Source organism: Schistocerca cancellata, chromosome 1 (genome assembly GCF_023864275.1).
Source record: "Schistocerca cancellata isolate TAMUIC-IGC-003103 chromosome 1, iqSchCanc2.1, whole genome shotgun sequence".
Lineage (NCBI taxonomy): Eukaryota > Metazoa > Arthropoda > Insecta > Orthoptera > Acrididae > Schistocerca > Schistocerca cancellata.
Window position 1 is genome coordinate 1067324644 of NC_064626.1, and position 16392 is coordinate 1067341035.

Sequence of the window (16392 nt, forward strand, 5' to 3'; positions counted from 1 at the left end):
CAGTGCATGGAAAAAATTTAGTAGCCATAAATCCCAAGAGAATTGGATGAACTTCTTGAAAACACAGAAGCAATCAAGCGAAATCACTCGCAGTGAAAAACGAAAGTATGACAAACGGCGACTGACAGAGATCGAATCGGACTTCATGAAGAACAATACAAGAAACTTCTACAGAACGTTCAGAGAAAATATGACTGGATATCGACCACCCAACTTGTGCTTCAGAAGACCGGATGGAACCCTAGAAACCAACACCAAAAACAATTGTGACATTCTGGCAAAGTACTTTGAAAAACTGCTCAACACGGACCCCCCCATGGAAGAAATGATGACAGAAACGAGCACATACAATCCAGATAGTGAACCTCCAACTCTAGAAGAAGTTAAAGAAATAATAAAGTCAAGAATCGTAGAGCACCAGGAGAAGATGGCATCATCGTGGAAATCTGGAAGTTACAAGACCCAGAACTGACCAAAGACATCCACAGGATCTTGGAGGACATCTGGAAGACCATGAAAATTCCTGACGACTGGAAAACTGCCCTGATACACCCACTACACAAAAAAGGTGACAAGACTGACCCGAACAACTACAGAGGAATATCCCTACTACCGGTCACATACAAGATCCGCTCTAAAGCTTTACTGAACAGACTAGAATGCCAGACCGACCACTTGATTGGGGAATACCAAGCAGGCTTCCGTAAAGGGCTGTCTTGTGCGGAACAAATTTGGAACCTGAAAATGATTTTACAACACAAACAGAACCTGATCATTACCTTTGTTGACTTCAAAAAGGCGTACGACTCTATCGACCGGAAAACTCTCTTCAAAATTCTAGCAGAATACAAAGTAGACAACAAAACACGGGCTATCATAGAGCAAACTTTAACCAACACGACCTCCAAAGTGAAGTTCTGTGGGGAACTATCAGAGCCCTTTGAAATTCGCACAGGTGTCCGACAAGGCGATGGCCTCTCACCTCTCCTTTTCAATCTGCTGTTAGATATGGTCATAAAAGAATGGGAAACATCACAACAGGGGATAACCTTAGGAAACCTACAGATTAAATGCCTGGCTTTTGCAGACGATTTGGCGATTGTCATGAAAGGTATAAAGGAAACAAAAGACGCTATTGAAAAACTGCACGAAATCGCTTCCAAAACTGGACTACAGATCTCTTACGAAAAGACACAGTTTATGAGCACAAAGAAACTCTCATCTCTGAACACAAAGTATGGCACGATTTACAAAACGGCAAACTTCAAATACCTCGGTGAAACACTACAAATGAGTGGACATAACAGAGACTCAAACGAAGAAAGAAAGACTAAACTGGACAAGGCATACAAAGTAGTGTGGAATCATTACAACAAGAAGTCTATCTCACAAAAAGCCAAATTATGCCATTACGACACGGTGGTGTTACCCGAGGCACTATATGCAGCAGAGACCACACTAATCCTAGGGCATACACGTATCAGACAATTAGAAAAAGTAGAACGGAAAATACTTAGGAAAATATTTGGCACAACTAACAACAATGGAATATGGATCAAGAAACCTACAGAGGAACTGTACAAACATACGGAGACAATCACAGAAAAGATTAGAAAACGCAGACTACAATTCTATGGACACCTACACAGAATGCCATCACACAGGCTGACCAAACAGATCTTTGACTGGGTAACCACTAGAAACAACAAATGGGTGGCAGAGGTAGAAAACGACCTGAACCAACTCAACATAACAGCAGACACAATAAACGACAGAATAAAGTTCAGAAACATCATTAAGAAAAGTAAACCACATGAGATACAATGTGACAAACGAACAGGCATAAAATGGACCGAAGAACGCAAGCAAGATCACAGCCAGAAGATGAAAGAAATATGGGCAACCAAAAAGGCAATCAAGATGAAGCCGAAGACACAAAGCCGACAAGAAGCATGGACAGAGGACCGGAAAGAGAAACACAGCGAGCGAATGAGGGAAGTTTGGGCAGCAAGGAAGGCAGCAAAAGGAACTGGCCATGTAGTTTAGTCCAAATGCGCTTATATCCAACTCTCCTACGAAATTCTCGTTGGACATGAGAACAGATAAGAGACGGTGCACCTCGAAGTGTAAAGCCGCGTGTTTGTTTTATGAGGTTTTATGAGCAAGAAGGTATTGCGTCTGTAATTTTAACTTTTCTGTAAATTTTGAAATAAAGAGTGTCTGAGTACAGGTGTCAGTGGTTAGATCAAGGACCTTCATGGATCTGTTGCTATGATGACTGTTTAAATTATGAAAAAATGTGTTGAGAGGTCTTGTAGTGCCTGGCCTCAGACACAGTACATTATCTTCAAAACAACAGTTTTTAATATTTACCCTCAAAGGCTATTTATTCAAGAAACGTAGTTCAGAATTGTCCATGAATATTTCAGCCAGAAGTGGACTAAGACGGAACTCCCATAGCTATGCCTTCAGTTGTTTATGTAGGATCCCTTTCAATTGGAAACAGTTTTGTGTTGAGCATGTCTGAGTGGCCAGGCTCAAGAACCCCTCAACTCCCGATTTGCTTATTCACCGTTGCACTTTAAGAATCTATTTAGCTGTGACCCATCTATGGCGTGTCTCATTTTGTGTCAAGAGATCAAAACCACGAAATTTACTTGAGAAATGTCACACAGCTTCATCAGTCATTTCGACTATTCACCAAGAGCGATGGAATCAGAAGGAAAGATCAAAACTAGGTAACTGTTATGGGATTCGGAATGACCTATGCTAAATTTTTGTTTAGTGCAACGATTATCAGCTAGCCTCAGGTGTGCTTAAGTGAAGAGTAATCAGGATTATCTGGAGAAATAATCCAGCTGTATCGGATTAATAATAAGCCTGTAAAATTAGTGAGGGCGATTAAAAATTAAGAATAACGTTATAAAATTTTATGAACTGTAATAAGACATACAAATTCAATTGTATGGGGAAGTGTAAGGAGTTTTGCAACACAAGAGGCGGAATGCTCTAGTGTGCTCGCGTGGGATCGTAGAGTATTCCTAATGCATCAGATTGGAGGAACGAGTCGTTCAACCACGAGTGGTTTATTTCTGACCTATAATACATGTGTATTTCAATAATGATAATCGACGTGACTGGAAACATGTGGCAGTAAACTGAATTCATATTTGATATTTTTCGTTTCACTAATAACTGTCATTGAAGAGGTGCATTGAAGAATTCCCAATATACTGTTTGTGTATTTTTTGCATTCTGTTTTACATATATCGAACTTTCCATCCCTTGGACGTTCGAAATGTGGGAAGCTGAATAAGACATCACGGGATTCCTTTTGCGAGACGCAGTCAAAATTAACGTTTATCAACAAGTGATAACGACACGTCGACTGCGACAGCCGTCGATACGGAAAATTCAGTACTAACGGATTTCCAGCATGCTGGAATGTTGAAGGCTCAACATCCAGTGATACTATTTCCATATGACAGTCAAAGTTGCAAACTAGCTCTTTTCATTACGTGATGAAGATTACTTTCGGTTTTTTATCATAACCCATTCTCATATCATCCTGTGAAACAACAGGCTAAATTTACAATTTGTTACATAAAGGGCCAAACAGTCCACGCGTGTCACAAAGTCCGATGTCTAGCGTATTGACATACGTACGATACAATCGTTACCCAAAGCAGTACAATGTAAGTGGCCATGAAACCGGGTCAAACAGAAACTCATACCGGACGTTTGGGGAAATCTTTATCATCAATACAACTAAATAATGAATATATGAGTGTGTAAGTCACACTACGAAGAAATTATGCATCGTGTTTTCTTCATACATAGTTTCTTAAATCGAAACAGGAGGTCACTTTATAAATAAGTCAACACACATAGCGCCACACTCGATGCGCAAAAGCATTACAAAAGCCATCGTATACAAACAAGCATAGGCCAGACCAAACAAATATAATAAAAACAATTTTATCTTTTTTAATGAAAAAGTGTCAAACTTTAAAATGAAAATCACAAATGGTCTAAAAACAAAATTTTATGATAAAACAGATTTCTTTATCTTTTCGTAATGAAGAAGATGTATTTTAAAATGAAAACCACAGTAACAACTATTAACAACGTTAACAAATATTAAACCCTTAGTCGGTTACTGCGTATTAATCAACATATTTTTCCACCATATGTCGAAACCTTTGGGCCTAAATCGAAAACAAGACCATCTGCCAACACGTATCACTGAGGTGTACTACCCCAGATACCAACGTGGTAAGACAGTAGGAGGGAAGAGAACATACTAACGGATACAACCACAATAAACGATTTGGGAGACAATCTGAGCAGCCGTCTTCGGTTGTTTGCAGTTGCCACTGTCGTTTATCGACTAATAAATTCATCAGAAGATCAAAACAAACTGCAAAACGATTGAGAAGAAATATCGAAATGGTGCGAGAAGTGGTAGTTGACCTTAAATAACGAAAACTGTGAGGTCATCTACATGAGTACTAAAAACTTCGGTTACACGATAAGTCAGTCTAATCTAAAAGCCGTAAATTCAACTAAATACCTAGGAATTACAATTACGAACAATTTAAATTGGAAGGAACACATAGAAAATGTTGTGGGGAAGGCTAACCAAAGACTGTGTTTCATTGGCAGGACAGTTAGAAAATGTAACAGACCTACTAATGAGACTGCCTACACTACGCTTGTCCGTCCTCTTTTAGAATACTGTTGCGCGGTGTGGGATCCTTACCAGATAGGACTGACTGAGTACATCGAAAAGTTCGAAGAAAGGCAGCACGTTTTGTATTATCGCGAAATATGGGAGACAGAGTCACAGGAATGATACAGGATTTGGGATGGACATCATTAAAAGAAAGGCGTTTTTCGTTGCGACGGAATCTTCTCACGAAACTCCAATCACCAATTTTCTCCTCCGAATGCGAAAATATTTTGTTGACACCGACTTACATAGGGAGGAACGATCACAAAGATAAAATAAGGGAAAGCAGAGCTCGTACGGAGAGATATACTCGTAGATGTTTATTCTTCCCGCGCGCTATACGAGATTGGAATAATAGAGAATTGTGAAGGTGGTTCGATGAACCTTCTGCCAGGCACTTAAATGTGATTTGCAGAGTATCCATGTAGATGTAGATGTAGAATAGTTAAGTGGCATATTGCGGCACAAAATTCTTAAAGCATTATTAACTTAAAAATAAACCTCACTCACCAACCACCGCTAGCTCTGCGCTGATAGTTCGTTATGAACGTGATTTCCCCGTAAAATACTGTATGACAGACAAATGTAAAATCATCCTCTTACTCAGAGTTACATTTAATTCTCTTACAGTAATTGGCCTCGAAAGGAGCATCCGGTTACCCCAGCAAAACACATATGTACAGTGGAAGAGCTGCAATCATTCAAAGTTGCGTCAAACATGAAGCATTACTATAAAAGGACCCAAGCACAAATGAGAGTAATTAAAATATAATTAAAAGAGTGGTAAAGGGGCTACTAATAGGGGACGGGACTGATTCTGTGGAGGAATGTGGGACTTTTCTACCGTGTTTTTTTGAATACATCCAAAGGATGCATGTTTGTAAACGGTGGCTCATAAAATGCTTCCGTGCGCCGAGCGTAGGGCTATGTGTTGTAGTGGGACGAAATTGAAGCGTCACCCATCTACCAGTGTCAGCCCAGTTTGCAGGTGAATATAAGTTTAATTTAGTTTTTGTTTATGTATTTTTGTAATATTTTGTAATGGTTGTGAATTGCCTAAAGTTTTGTATTTTTTTTATGTTTCATGTACGGAGAGGGCGGCGCAACGAACGGAGACAGCATCTTCGCTGCCGCGACCAGAGAGAAAATTGCTGGCCACTATACGTCGCGGGTCGACAGCCAAAGAGCAACAGAAGATCCTGGAACCGAGTTGTTGCGTCGTGCTTCTAAAAATCGATAAATGAAAATATGTAATTTTTTTGTACAACAATGATATCATATGAAGTTTAATCTTATTGAAAATGTTAGTTTTGTCTCGTCAAGGCTCAGGTTCACGTCTGTATGTAGGAAGATAATAAACTAGTGGATGCAACTAAAGTTGAAATACGTGTTCTGAGGATTTATTTATGAAGAATTATGTGAATGGATTAATAATATATTTGACAAGATTATTGAATTTTGACAGCGTTCATCGCAACTTTGAATCTCAAATGGTTTATTCAATGTGGTTCTAATATCGATTAAATCAGATAACGTGTATCAATATAATTTCTGAGGAGAAAAAAAAAAACGACGTCTAAAATTGAAAAAGTTTACGCAAACCAATTGGCCTGAGTGACGTAATTCTGCGCATACGACTCAAATGATGTTTTACAGTTTCGTTCAAGAACCATTCTGAGACAATTTAAAAAGAATATGAATAACTTTCAAGTGGGTTGTAACTGACGTAGGTGACGAAGTTACACATGGTCATATGTCAAAAGAAAATCGTTTATAAAAAACTTACGTCGTTACACTACAGTGTGTTGCCCTATTTATAAATTAACTCCTGTTTGGATTTAAGAAACTCCGTATAAAAAAAAGCGGTGTATAATTTCTTAACGCTGTGACTTAACACACTCCTGTATTTATTGTTTTGTTATACTGATGATGGTTATAGCACGCAATGAAGACTTCCCTAAACGTCCAATAGGGACGCCATCTGGAGGAAAATTTCGTCAGGTTAACTGAGTTCAGGCTGTCAGTTTCTGTTTGCATCTAGTTTCATGGGCACTTGCATTGTACTCCTAGGATAATGACTGTCATGATTTTTTGGTATGTGGAGTAATATTTATTGTGTGTGGATGGTACGTATGTTGATACGGTAGACATTGCTCTTTGTGACACCCATTGGCTGTTACGTACTTTATGTAACAAATTGTAATTTTAGCCTGCTGTTTCACAGTATAATTTGAGACAGATGAAAACCCGAAACTAATCATCATCAAGTAATAAAAAAAACTCTTTTGCAACTGTTTGTCATATCCAGAACATCTCATTGTGGCCAATTGCTGTTCCTCCACTGAGAGAATCTCTGCTCTCATAGACGATCACCTTCGGCTTATTATCCACAACCTACCCTCCTATATATAAGATACCAACCATTTCCTGCGCCGACTCTCCACAGTTCCTTCTTTTACCACACGGTTCCCTTCTCGTCACTACTGATGCCAGTTCCCTTTACACTAACATCCCTAATTCCAATGGCCTTACCGCCATTGAACACTACCTTTCCCAGTGCCCAATTGATTCCAATTTTTCAATTCATCTAAATGAGATGGCATGAATTAAATCTCAAACAAATAGTTATTAGGCAAACAGGAGTCGAGCTATTTTCTTACAAGTCTTCGTGCAGTGCTACTTGCAAAGTACTAAAACAACTGGAAAAGAGGTTAGTTTGCATGTTCACGTAATGTACTTAAAGGATTGTGTCGCGATGTGCCGTGCAGTGTTTGTTACCTTTCGATGCAGGCGGCTGGCGACAGTACGTCGCGGTAGCCGGTGCGTATGTAGGGGTTGAAGCGCATGTGCTCGGGCGCCTCATCCACGGTGAGCAGCCGCGGCTTGTTCGCTGGCGAGTCTTCTGGCGCCAGTAGCTTGCTGGCGGGGTCTTCGCCAGCCGGGGACGCCGACACCGGCCGCAGCTGCTGTCGGCAGCGCTGCAGTCGCTGGCGCTGGTAACACGACACCTGGCTCTTTATTTTACGTAGGCAATGATGCTCTTGGCACAAACACGGTACTTCTTTCCACTTCTACGGGGTATATAACATTACGTGACGGGAATGTAGAAGACAGTGCAAAAGGCTGAACTAGCAGGTCGCTTTCACTTCCTTGTTGGGAAGCACACTAACACGAATAACACTGGTTGAGAACGAAATATTTTCTTAAAGGTAAAAGGTGGCCCAAATGTAGTTTCGATTGTGTGTTTCAAATAAAATGCTTAAAATGTCTAATCACAAGCAGTTTTGACACAATTTGAAAATTTCTGTGCGGTATTGAAATTATAGCTATTTAAACATTATAATAACGCCAGTAGTATTTTGTGATGTTTGGCAATGCAATCTGCTATAAAAAGGTGTTTTACTTTATAGTCTATGATGCGGCTACCTTAAACTAGGTCTATTTGAACTATGGGGATTAACCTGACTCAAAAAAAAAAAAAAAAGAAGGGGCTGTTTGTGGGGATTTGAAAGTACTGTCCATCATGCTCAGTCAACACTAACCGTGCTTCTTGTGCAAATGGGACAGTCACGAAAAAGACAAGCACTGGTCTCAGAAAATCAGGCAAAGCAGAAGGCCAGAAATTGGATGGAGAAAAGTACTATTCGAATCTTTGATGGACCTTTCGAAAATACTCCTGTCTCCACTTCACATAAAACTTAGCATTACGAAACAATTTATTGAAGCCCTATCACTTTAAAGTATGTACCAAGTAAGTTGCCGCGGCTATCAGGAACTAAGCTGAAAGGTGTTATGGTCGGCCCTGACATTCGAGAACTAATGAAAGAAGGAGCATTTGAAGACAAAATGAAAATAAATGAACGATCAGCTTTGATATCTTTTAAAGAAGTTGTCAACAAGTTTGTCGGCAATTGCATAGCCCTTCATTATGAGAACACAGCAAGAAAATGTTGGATAACTTCAAAGTTTTGGGTGCGTTGATCCGCTTGAGATGCACTTCCTGGACTGCCTCGTCAACTGTTTTCCAGGAAATCTGGGTGGTAAGGGTGAGAAACAGGAAGGAAGGTTCCACCAAGATATCAAAGAAGTGGAACGGAGGTACCTAGGGCCGCTTGGATGTCAGAATGATAGCGGATTACTGCTGTATATTTCACAGGCAGTGCGAAAAAGAAAAAGTGCGTAACAGAGATTTGAGGCGAAAAAGAAGAGGCACTAAGATTTATGACACTGTATCAGTACTGAGTTGGGTAGTTACATGTTTCACAGATCATTTCAACGTTTCTTTTATCGGAATGATGAGTAATGAGTCAGAACATAACACTTCGTTATAATTTTAAGAGTGCGATTACTCTACCACTTTTTTAATAAAGATTTTTTTTAAATATATGTATTATGTAAGAATTTTCTGAGTCTACATCGTCGTTTTGTGACAAAAAAAACCTTTAGGTCGTAGAGAGAAACATTTAGCATTTCTGAACTTAGCATATCAAAACACATTACGGCCACCTAAAATAATTAAGAAAAAACTGCAATACATAAATTGCAGACCTGCCTAATGAGCTGTCTTTGCGCTTGCAGAAAGAACAACGTAACGAAGCAACATCAACAAATAGTTGAATTTTTATTAATGTTGTGAGGAATTTGTTGATGTTCTACTAACTTTGTAAAATAATTTTTCTGCTTTAGTCACTTTTTATCAGTAGTTGTTATCACGACACGCTTTGTCGACATGCTGCCAATATCAAGCGCCTTGCAGTTACATATATATTAATTTTTAAATATGAAATCTTGCATTGCACCAGCACCCCTTGCGCATTTATGGTAATATAATAAAAATATTTTAATCGTATTTTAATCCCGGTGTAAATTGCAGTAGACTTCGCGAAATTTTTAAGAAAACGCCTTTTTGCATGATGCACATGAATTTCTTATTATATTTATACACCCAAGCCATCTTCAATAAGTTTTCTGGAATATAACTTAATTTTGCCTCTTCACTTATTGCTTTTTGTATTTAATACAGTTCACGGATATATTTTCCGAGGAAATGAAAAGTAACTTGCAGGAAAATGTCTAATTTACTTTTAGACAATGATGTGATTTTCCCCTGTGGAAAAACCGCGTGAAAATCTCCACTTTTTCTTGTTGTCACTGTAGTTCCGCAGGATAACATTTTCGGTGTCATTTGTTCTGTAAGTGATGCCAGCTTTTCCTCTCTTTTGTTTTGACTCGTTCTCTTCCCGTTTGTACATGTGTTTATTTAAGTGTACGCGTGCGTGCTTGTGTGTACGTATGTGTACACAGGTGGAGTTCCTTACCAGGATTCCGCGGACGGTGTCCATTAGGCCGGGCCTCGACGTCTCCAGCGTCCTTTCCCATGGCATCAGCATCGTGTCCGCCTGCGCCCTTCTGTGGAAAAGTCGTTTTCACATCAGTAACGCACTAAACCAGTTTCTGGTGCAATGTCTGATTCATGAAGTGTCTTACAATGAACACTACGCAACATAGACTATCACATCCCTACAAATAATTCAAGTAATTACTTGTCTGAAATGTATTCGAGTTGCGAATATGGACAACCATCAGCTACAATGGAATGATGGCAGTGAAAAATTGTGCCGCACCGCGACTGGAACCTAGATTTCCCGCTTAGCGCGAGCGATCGCCTTGCCATTAACACTGGACTCGCATTCGGGAGGACGACGGTTCAATCCCGTCTCCGGCCATCCTGATTTAGGTTTTCCGTGATTTCCCTAAATCGCTTCAGGCAAATGCCGGGATGGTTCCTTTGAAAGGGCACGGCCGATTTCCTTCACCATCCTTCCCTCACCCGAGCTTGCGCTCCGTCTCTAATGACCTCGTTGTCGACGGGACGTTAAACACTAATATCCTCCTCCTCCTCCTCCTTGCCATTAGGTTCCATGATGCTACTCCAGGCAGGTGTAAAATACATGTGCGCAACAGAAAATAATAAACGCTAAAATGATGATTTGGCCCTGTCTGACTACCCCCTGAAGCAGATCTTTCGATCTCTTAATGTTTTCGTTTCTTTTTTTTTACATGTAAATTACAATCTAAACACAAATGAAGGCAAGTAATACTACTAAATGATAAACGTTGTTGTTCAGTATATTTATTATAGTTTAAAATCTACCGTTTAAGTACAATTCTCTATATTTCCTAACTAAAATTATTAATCAATTGCCCAACTCTGCCCCTTATTATGACTGCGCGGTCTAATATCACTCTCGCGAAATGACTGACATCATCTACGCAGCAAACACTAGAAGACAATACTTTCAAAAATGATCTACGGTGGCGTGGAACCTCAGTGGAAATAAACTAACGTGATCACAGCTGTTTAGCTTTATAGCCCTAATAAGCCGTAGCAATTTCCGATATCACAGTACGTACTGCGTCTGGTGCGTCTAAGTGATGGTTCTCGTTCTCGTCTGCGACGATGGAAGAACTCCGGCTTCAAATAGTCTTTCAAAACTAGGACGGCAGAAGGCTGTCCTCTGGCTAATATACTCTAGTACTGTCTTCTCCTCTCTGTGTTCTACAGACGAGAAACGCGAACTCCCAGCCACAAGGACGGAGTTCAGGTAACGTCTCAATGTAAGTATAGGCAGAAGAAGTGTTCTCAATTACTGAACGCTGTGTACTCAACGACGACTTCCAGCCCAGAGGTGAAGTCCAGAATCGTGTAGGTTCGCAACAGTACAGTGCCTAACTGTTTTAACTATAAACTCTCCTGAGAGCAAAGCCAGCAAGTCCGTCTGTACCAACAAAGCTGATACTGAGCGACCGCCACACACAGGCGCTCACAACGGAAGACCTCGTCTCTCCACCGCTGGCTTCCCAGCGAGGCTTGGCTCCCCGCCCTCGTAATTCCGAAATCGAATCACATTCCCGAAACCACGGAGTATTCTCCATCTCTACAAATTCTTTCGAACGCCGACCAACCATATTTTAGTCTTTTCTCGTCCAGCGCGGAAAGTTTGCGAGGAAAAATCTATACTCGTACAATGGTACGCTTCTGAGTAAAAGTCCTTGGAAATAACCCAGTCTGCGTGGTTTCCGAGGTGGCGCTTCTTCGTTCCTCTCACCAGCGTCCAAGATTTGCAGAGTTCCTGGTTATCCCCCTGCTCCTGCTACAATAGTGGCCGGCCGTCACCCTATTGTGCTCCAGAGCTCAGGAGCCATGACGTCCGCGTCCGTCAAGCTACTTCCTGTTTTTAAGCGGGACCAACACCTGTGCAGGTATTTTACCAACAGCTTGAGCTCTGCCTACCGTTTCATCTCCACTGGCGTTCCAACGTCTACTAGTATAGGCAATCATTCATTACGCCGTTCTGATAACAAAGACAATCCGTCCCGTTTGATGCAATAAAATTGAGATTTCCACTCTGCAGCGGAGTGTGCGCTGATATGAAACTTCCTGGGAGATTAAAACTGTGTGCCGGACCGAGACTCGAACTCGGAACCTTTGCCTTTCGCGGGCAAATGCTCTACCAAGGCTGTGGCTAAGCCAAGTCTCCGCAATATCCTTTCTTTCAGGAGTTGTGGTTCTGCAAGGTTTGCAGGAGAGCTTCTGTAAAGTTTGGAAGGTAGGAGACGAGGTACTGGCAGAAGTGAAGCTGTGAGGAGGGGGCGTGCGTCGTGTTTGAGTAGCTCAGTTGGTAGAGCTCCTGCCCGCGAAAGGCAAAGGTCCCGAGTTCGAGTCTCGGTCCGGCACACAGTTTTAATCTGCCGGGAAGTTTCAAGTGTTAACAATTAATTACAAGGCGTACGTGACAATGTCATTCTCATGTAAATATTCGTATATACGATGTACAACCTATCCAATCATACCTAATTGTGGTTTTAGTTCAAGGCAAAGTATGTGGATGAGTGCTTGTAAGGTGCGGAATTATACCCACCTTATAAGGCTATCCGAGCATGACTCATGGCCATAATCAGATTTACGTATGTCGTGAACCATGTGCTACAACCTGTATTCGTACATTCATTATGCCTATTCCCGTACAGAGGAGACATTTTAATTGAAAGTCGCTTGCCCGGTGTCAGTGGGTAAATACGATATTGCTGTACCTATGTATTCAGAAGTACTATGCAATGTCCCTTCGGACATGCATGTATGTAAGACATCTCACACGCCAACACTGTCCAAGAATGCACGCGTGTCCGAATGAACAGTGAATCGTACCTCTGAATACTACAGACACTGCATTCTCGATATTATATGACGAACAGACCGACAGAGCCGTGCTGCGGCTCGCGTTGGTGCCATGGCTAGGTTGGCATGGTGTAATTTGGATAGTGAGCTCTCGGTTCCTTCTTGTGTTCGCTGGCGCCACTACGTTTGCCAGCGTTCTCTGTCGCGAGTGGCAGCAGTAGCGCTTATCGATAGCTAACACTGCGCTACTATCTTTGGAGCGACCTCTAGTATTTCCGGGTCGTCGTGTGTCGGGGGGGGGGGGGGGGGAGGGGGGGAGGCAGATGGGAAGGAGCAGCAGTGAGGTCCGACAGCGCCAGTAGTCGCCGGGACAGCTGGCGATACATGCACTGCCCGATGGAAGGATGTGGTCGCGAGAGTGCACGACCACGTCGAGTTCAGGATTCAGCGGGTTTAAGTTCAAGTTCGAGTAGTGCAACCTTCACTTGTATCTGTGTGTGTGTGTATGTGTGTGTGTGTGTGTGTGTGTGTGTCCGTGGAAGAGACCCAATGGCGATAAACTGTCAGTCGACCATTCATACTGGCACCTTTTCCTTGCCTAACTTGAACGGGGACGATCGTAGGTTGGTCGTTCGGTCGGTCTTCTCATCGGACGACGTGTATTTCGTCTTCCGATTGCTTCTGGGCCCTCGGTCTGTGTCGACTTGTGATTCGTTCTTGTTGTTCCACAGAGACTGGTTTTCGTATTGTCTGAGTTGTTGGTGGAATTGTTTTCGCGGGTCCGTGTGTATCTGTTGTGTTTGAATGAGCAGTTATTTTAACGCTGTCTGCGCACTGCGTTTGTGAGGTAGTTCCTTAGGCCTTTCGGTGTTTTAAAAGCCAGATTCTCCAGACGCAGTGCTGTCTGTCACTTCACCCTCGCCTGAATTATTCCATCGTTGTATCGGTTACCTGAAGTTAGGTGGATTTGGTAAGAGGGTTAGTCGGAGTTTAAACTGTCCCTAGTTTGAGTTGCCATCCTGTTATGTCAGCATAACTCTTGGCTGCCTCACTCACTGCTTACGCAGGTGTAGGGACTTTTCTTAGGTCGATCCTTGGAGCACTGTCTGTGGATAACTCCCTTTTTTTATTTGGTATGATTATGTCAATTGCTTAAAAATAATATTTTGTTTAAATTATCCCTATTGATTGTGGCCTATAGCCGAAAAATAATTTGAATTCTTCTTAATAAGGCCTTCAGCCGTCAGTGCAGCTTGTGTTATTTATTTTGGTATTTTAAATGTGTAATTGTCTTCCTCACTTGTAATTCAGGCCTTCAGCCGTTAATTGTTCTGAAGTGTTGCTTGTAGCCTTCAGCCGGCAACTAATTTTGAATCCTTTCGTAATAAGGCCTTCAGCTGTCAGTGTAGCTTGTATTACAGTCATTTTTTTAAATGATCGTTTTTAAAAAAATTATTTCCGTAAATAAGGTTTACATGTTTACGGTGCAGCCAGCGGTAACTGTTTAGGCCGCTTCCACGCCTTTTCCTGCCTTCCCTAAGTCCCACATCTTACTGGTATTTTGCAAACTGAGAAAAATAGGAGTTAGAAATTATTCGTGCTATAGTAATAATTTCGTAGCACGAGTAAAAACAGCATCAAGGAATTTAATTTTCCATTTAGACATTGCATTCACACAAAAACGAAACTAATTTGCCAGAAATTATGGTTATCGTTAAATACACTGCCCGATAAAGGGAATGAAGCATCCAGAAGAGGAGAAGTAAACGAAATGAAACATTCGGCGTTGAGAGGTCATGTGATGTTATTTCGCTGACCATATAGTAGTCAAATTTACAAAGAACTTGGCTGCATGAGCCGACCCCGTCTGGCCTGATGCATGCTCTAATTCGACTGGGAAGGGGTTCGTAAAGCAGTTATACACTTTCCTGGGGCAAGCTGTCTCACAACAGTTGCAGCTGCTCCTCGATATACAGGATAACGGCACTGAGACGGAGTTGACTTCCGAGCTGGTACCACATATGTTCTCTCGTGGATAATGGGACCTTGCTAGCGACGGGAGTAACTAAGCACCACGCAGACAGTCCATACAGACAATTGCCATGTTTGGGAGGGCATTGTCAGATGGTTCAAATGGCTCTGAGCACTATGGGACTTAACATCTAAGGTCATCAGTCCCCTAGACTTAGAACTACTTAAACCTAACTAACCTAAGGCGAGGCAGGATTCGAACGTGCGACCGTAGCGATCGCGCGGTTACAGACTGAAGCGCCTAGAGCCGCTCGGCCACAACGGCCGGCAGAGCATTGTCCTGTTGAAAAATGGCACCACGACACTGCTGCATGAGAGGTAAAAAATCGGGATGCAGGATGTCTGTGACGTACCACTGCGTCGTCAGAGTTCCCTTGATCCCCACCAGCCGTGGGAGTAACACCGCTGTACTTTTCCAAGGCATTGGAAGAATGAGACTACTCTCTATGTAGCCGCCATAGTCAACGACGATGGGCATCTGGAGCAGTGCGGAACCACAGTTCATCGCTGGACACAAAGCGTCGGCGTTCATCGTCAGTTCCTGCTTCCCGGTCACGGCACCATTCCAAACGCAGCCGTCTGTGTTGTGGTGTTAATGGCAGCCTATGCATGTGACAGTAATTCCCTAGTCAGGCTGCCGCTAGTTTCTTGCTAATGGTGTGTGTGGTGTCACCTCCAGACACCACACTTTCTAGGTGGTAGCCTTTAAATCGGCCGCGGTCCGTTAGTATACGTCGGACCCGCGTGTCGCCACTATCAGTGATTGCAGACCGAGCGCCGCCACACGGCAGGTCTAGAGAGACGTCCTAGCACACTCCCCAGTTGTACAGCCGACTTTGCTAGCGATGGTTCACCAACAAATTACGCTCTCATTTGCCGAGACGATAGTTAGCATAGCCTTCAGCTACGTCATTTGCTACGACCTAGCAAGGCGCCATTATCATTTGCTATTTATCTTGTGATGCATGTACCGTCAGACCGATGTTCACCAATTATGGATTAAAGTTAAGTATTCCAGAAACTACGTACCCTTCTTTGCTACTATAAAATCCGTGTCCTGTTCCAGACCTCACGCCAACCTGCGTGAGCTTAAACGCGTGCCTTTCGGCTTCCTCTCATAGTGGCTTGGCTGCCTTGCCAAGTCACAACAGTGTGGATGATGCAGAATGTTGCAGCGAGTCTATTACGTGTTCTCACATGACAGGCACTATCACATCCCAGTGCCCCACATATCGGGATATTGCACGTTTCGTCCAATCGGCCGAATGGAGACCCACAATGAGGCCGCTTTCAAACTACGTCTAGTGCTGATAACGCTGTCTCAGATCAGTATGCGGCATCTCTGTGTTCTTCGGAGTGATCACTCGACAGCTGGCGCTGTTCACGCCGCTTGACGCCCTACCAGACCTGGCAACAACACTTAGCACGAACTACACTAAACGATTCCGGT

At 42.4% G+C, this 16392-nt stretch overlaps 1 protein-coding gene across 1 annotated transcript in view; it reads right to left on the minus strand.

Moving 5' to 3' along the window:
* Positions 1-16392, minus strand: part of LOC126162945 (progestin and adipoQ receptor family member 3-like) — a 121226-nt gene that overhangs the window by 64870 nt on the left and 39964 nt on the right. Inside the window, exons 2-3 of the mRNA XM_049919781.1 lie at positions 10051-10141; positions 7511-7725 (exon numbers count right to left, since the gene is read on the minus strand). Of these exons, the coding sequence (XP_049775738.1) occupies positions 7511-7725; positions 10051-10141 (306 nt within the window). The remainder of the gene's footprint in view (positions 1-7510; positions 7726-10050; positions 10142-16392) is intronic.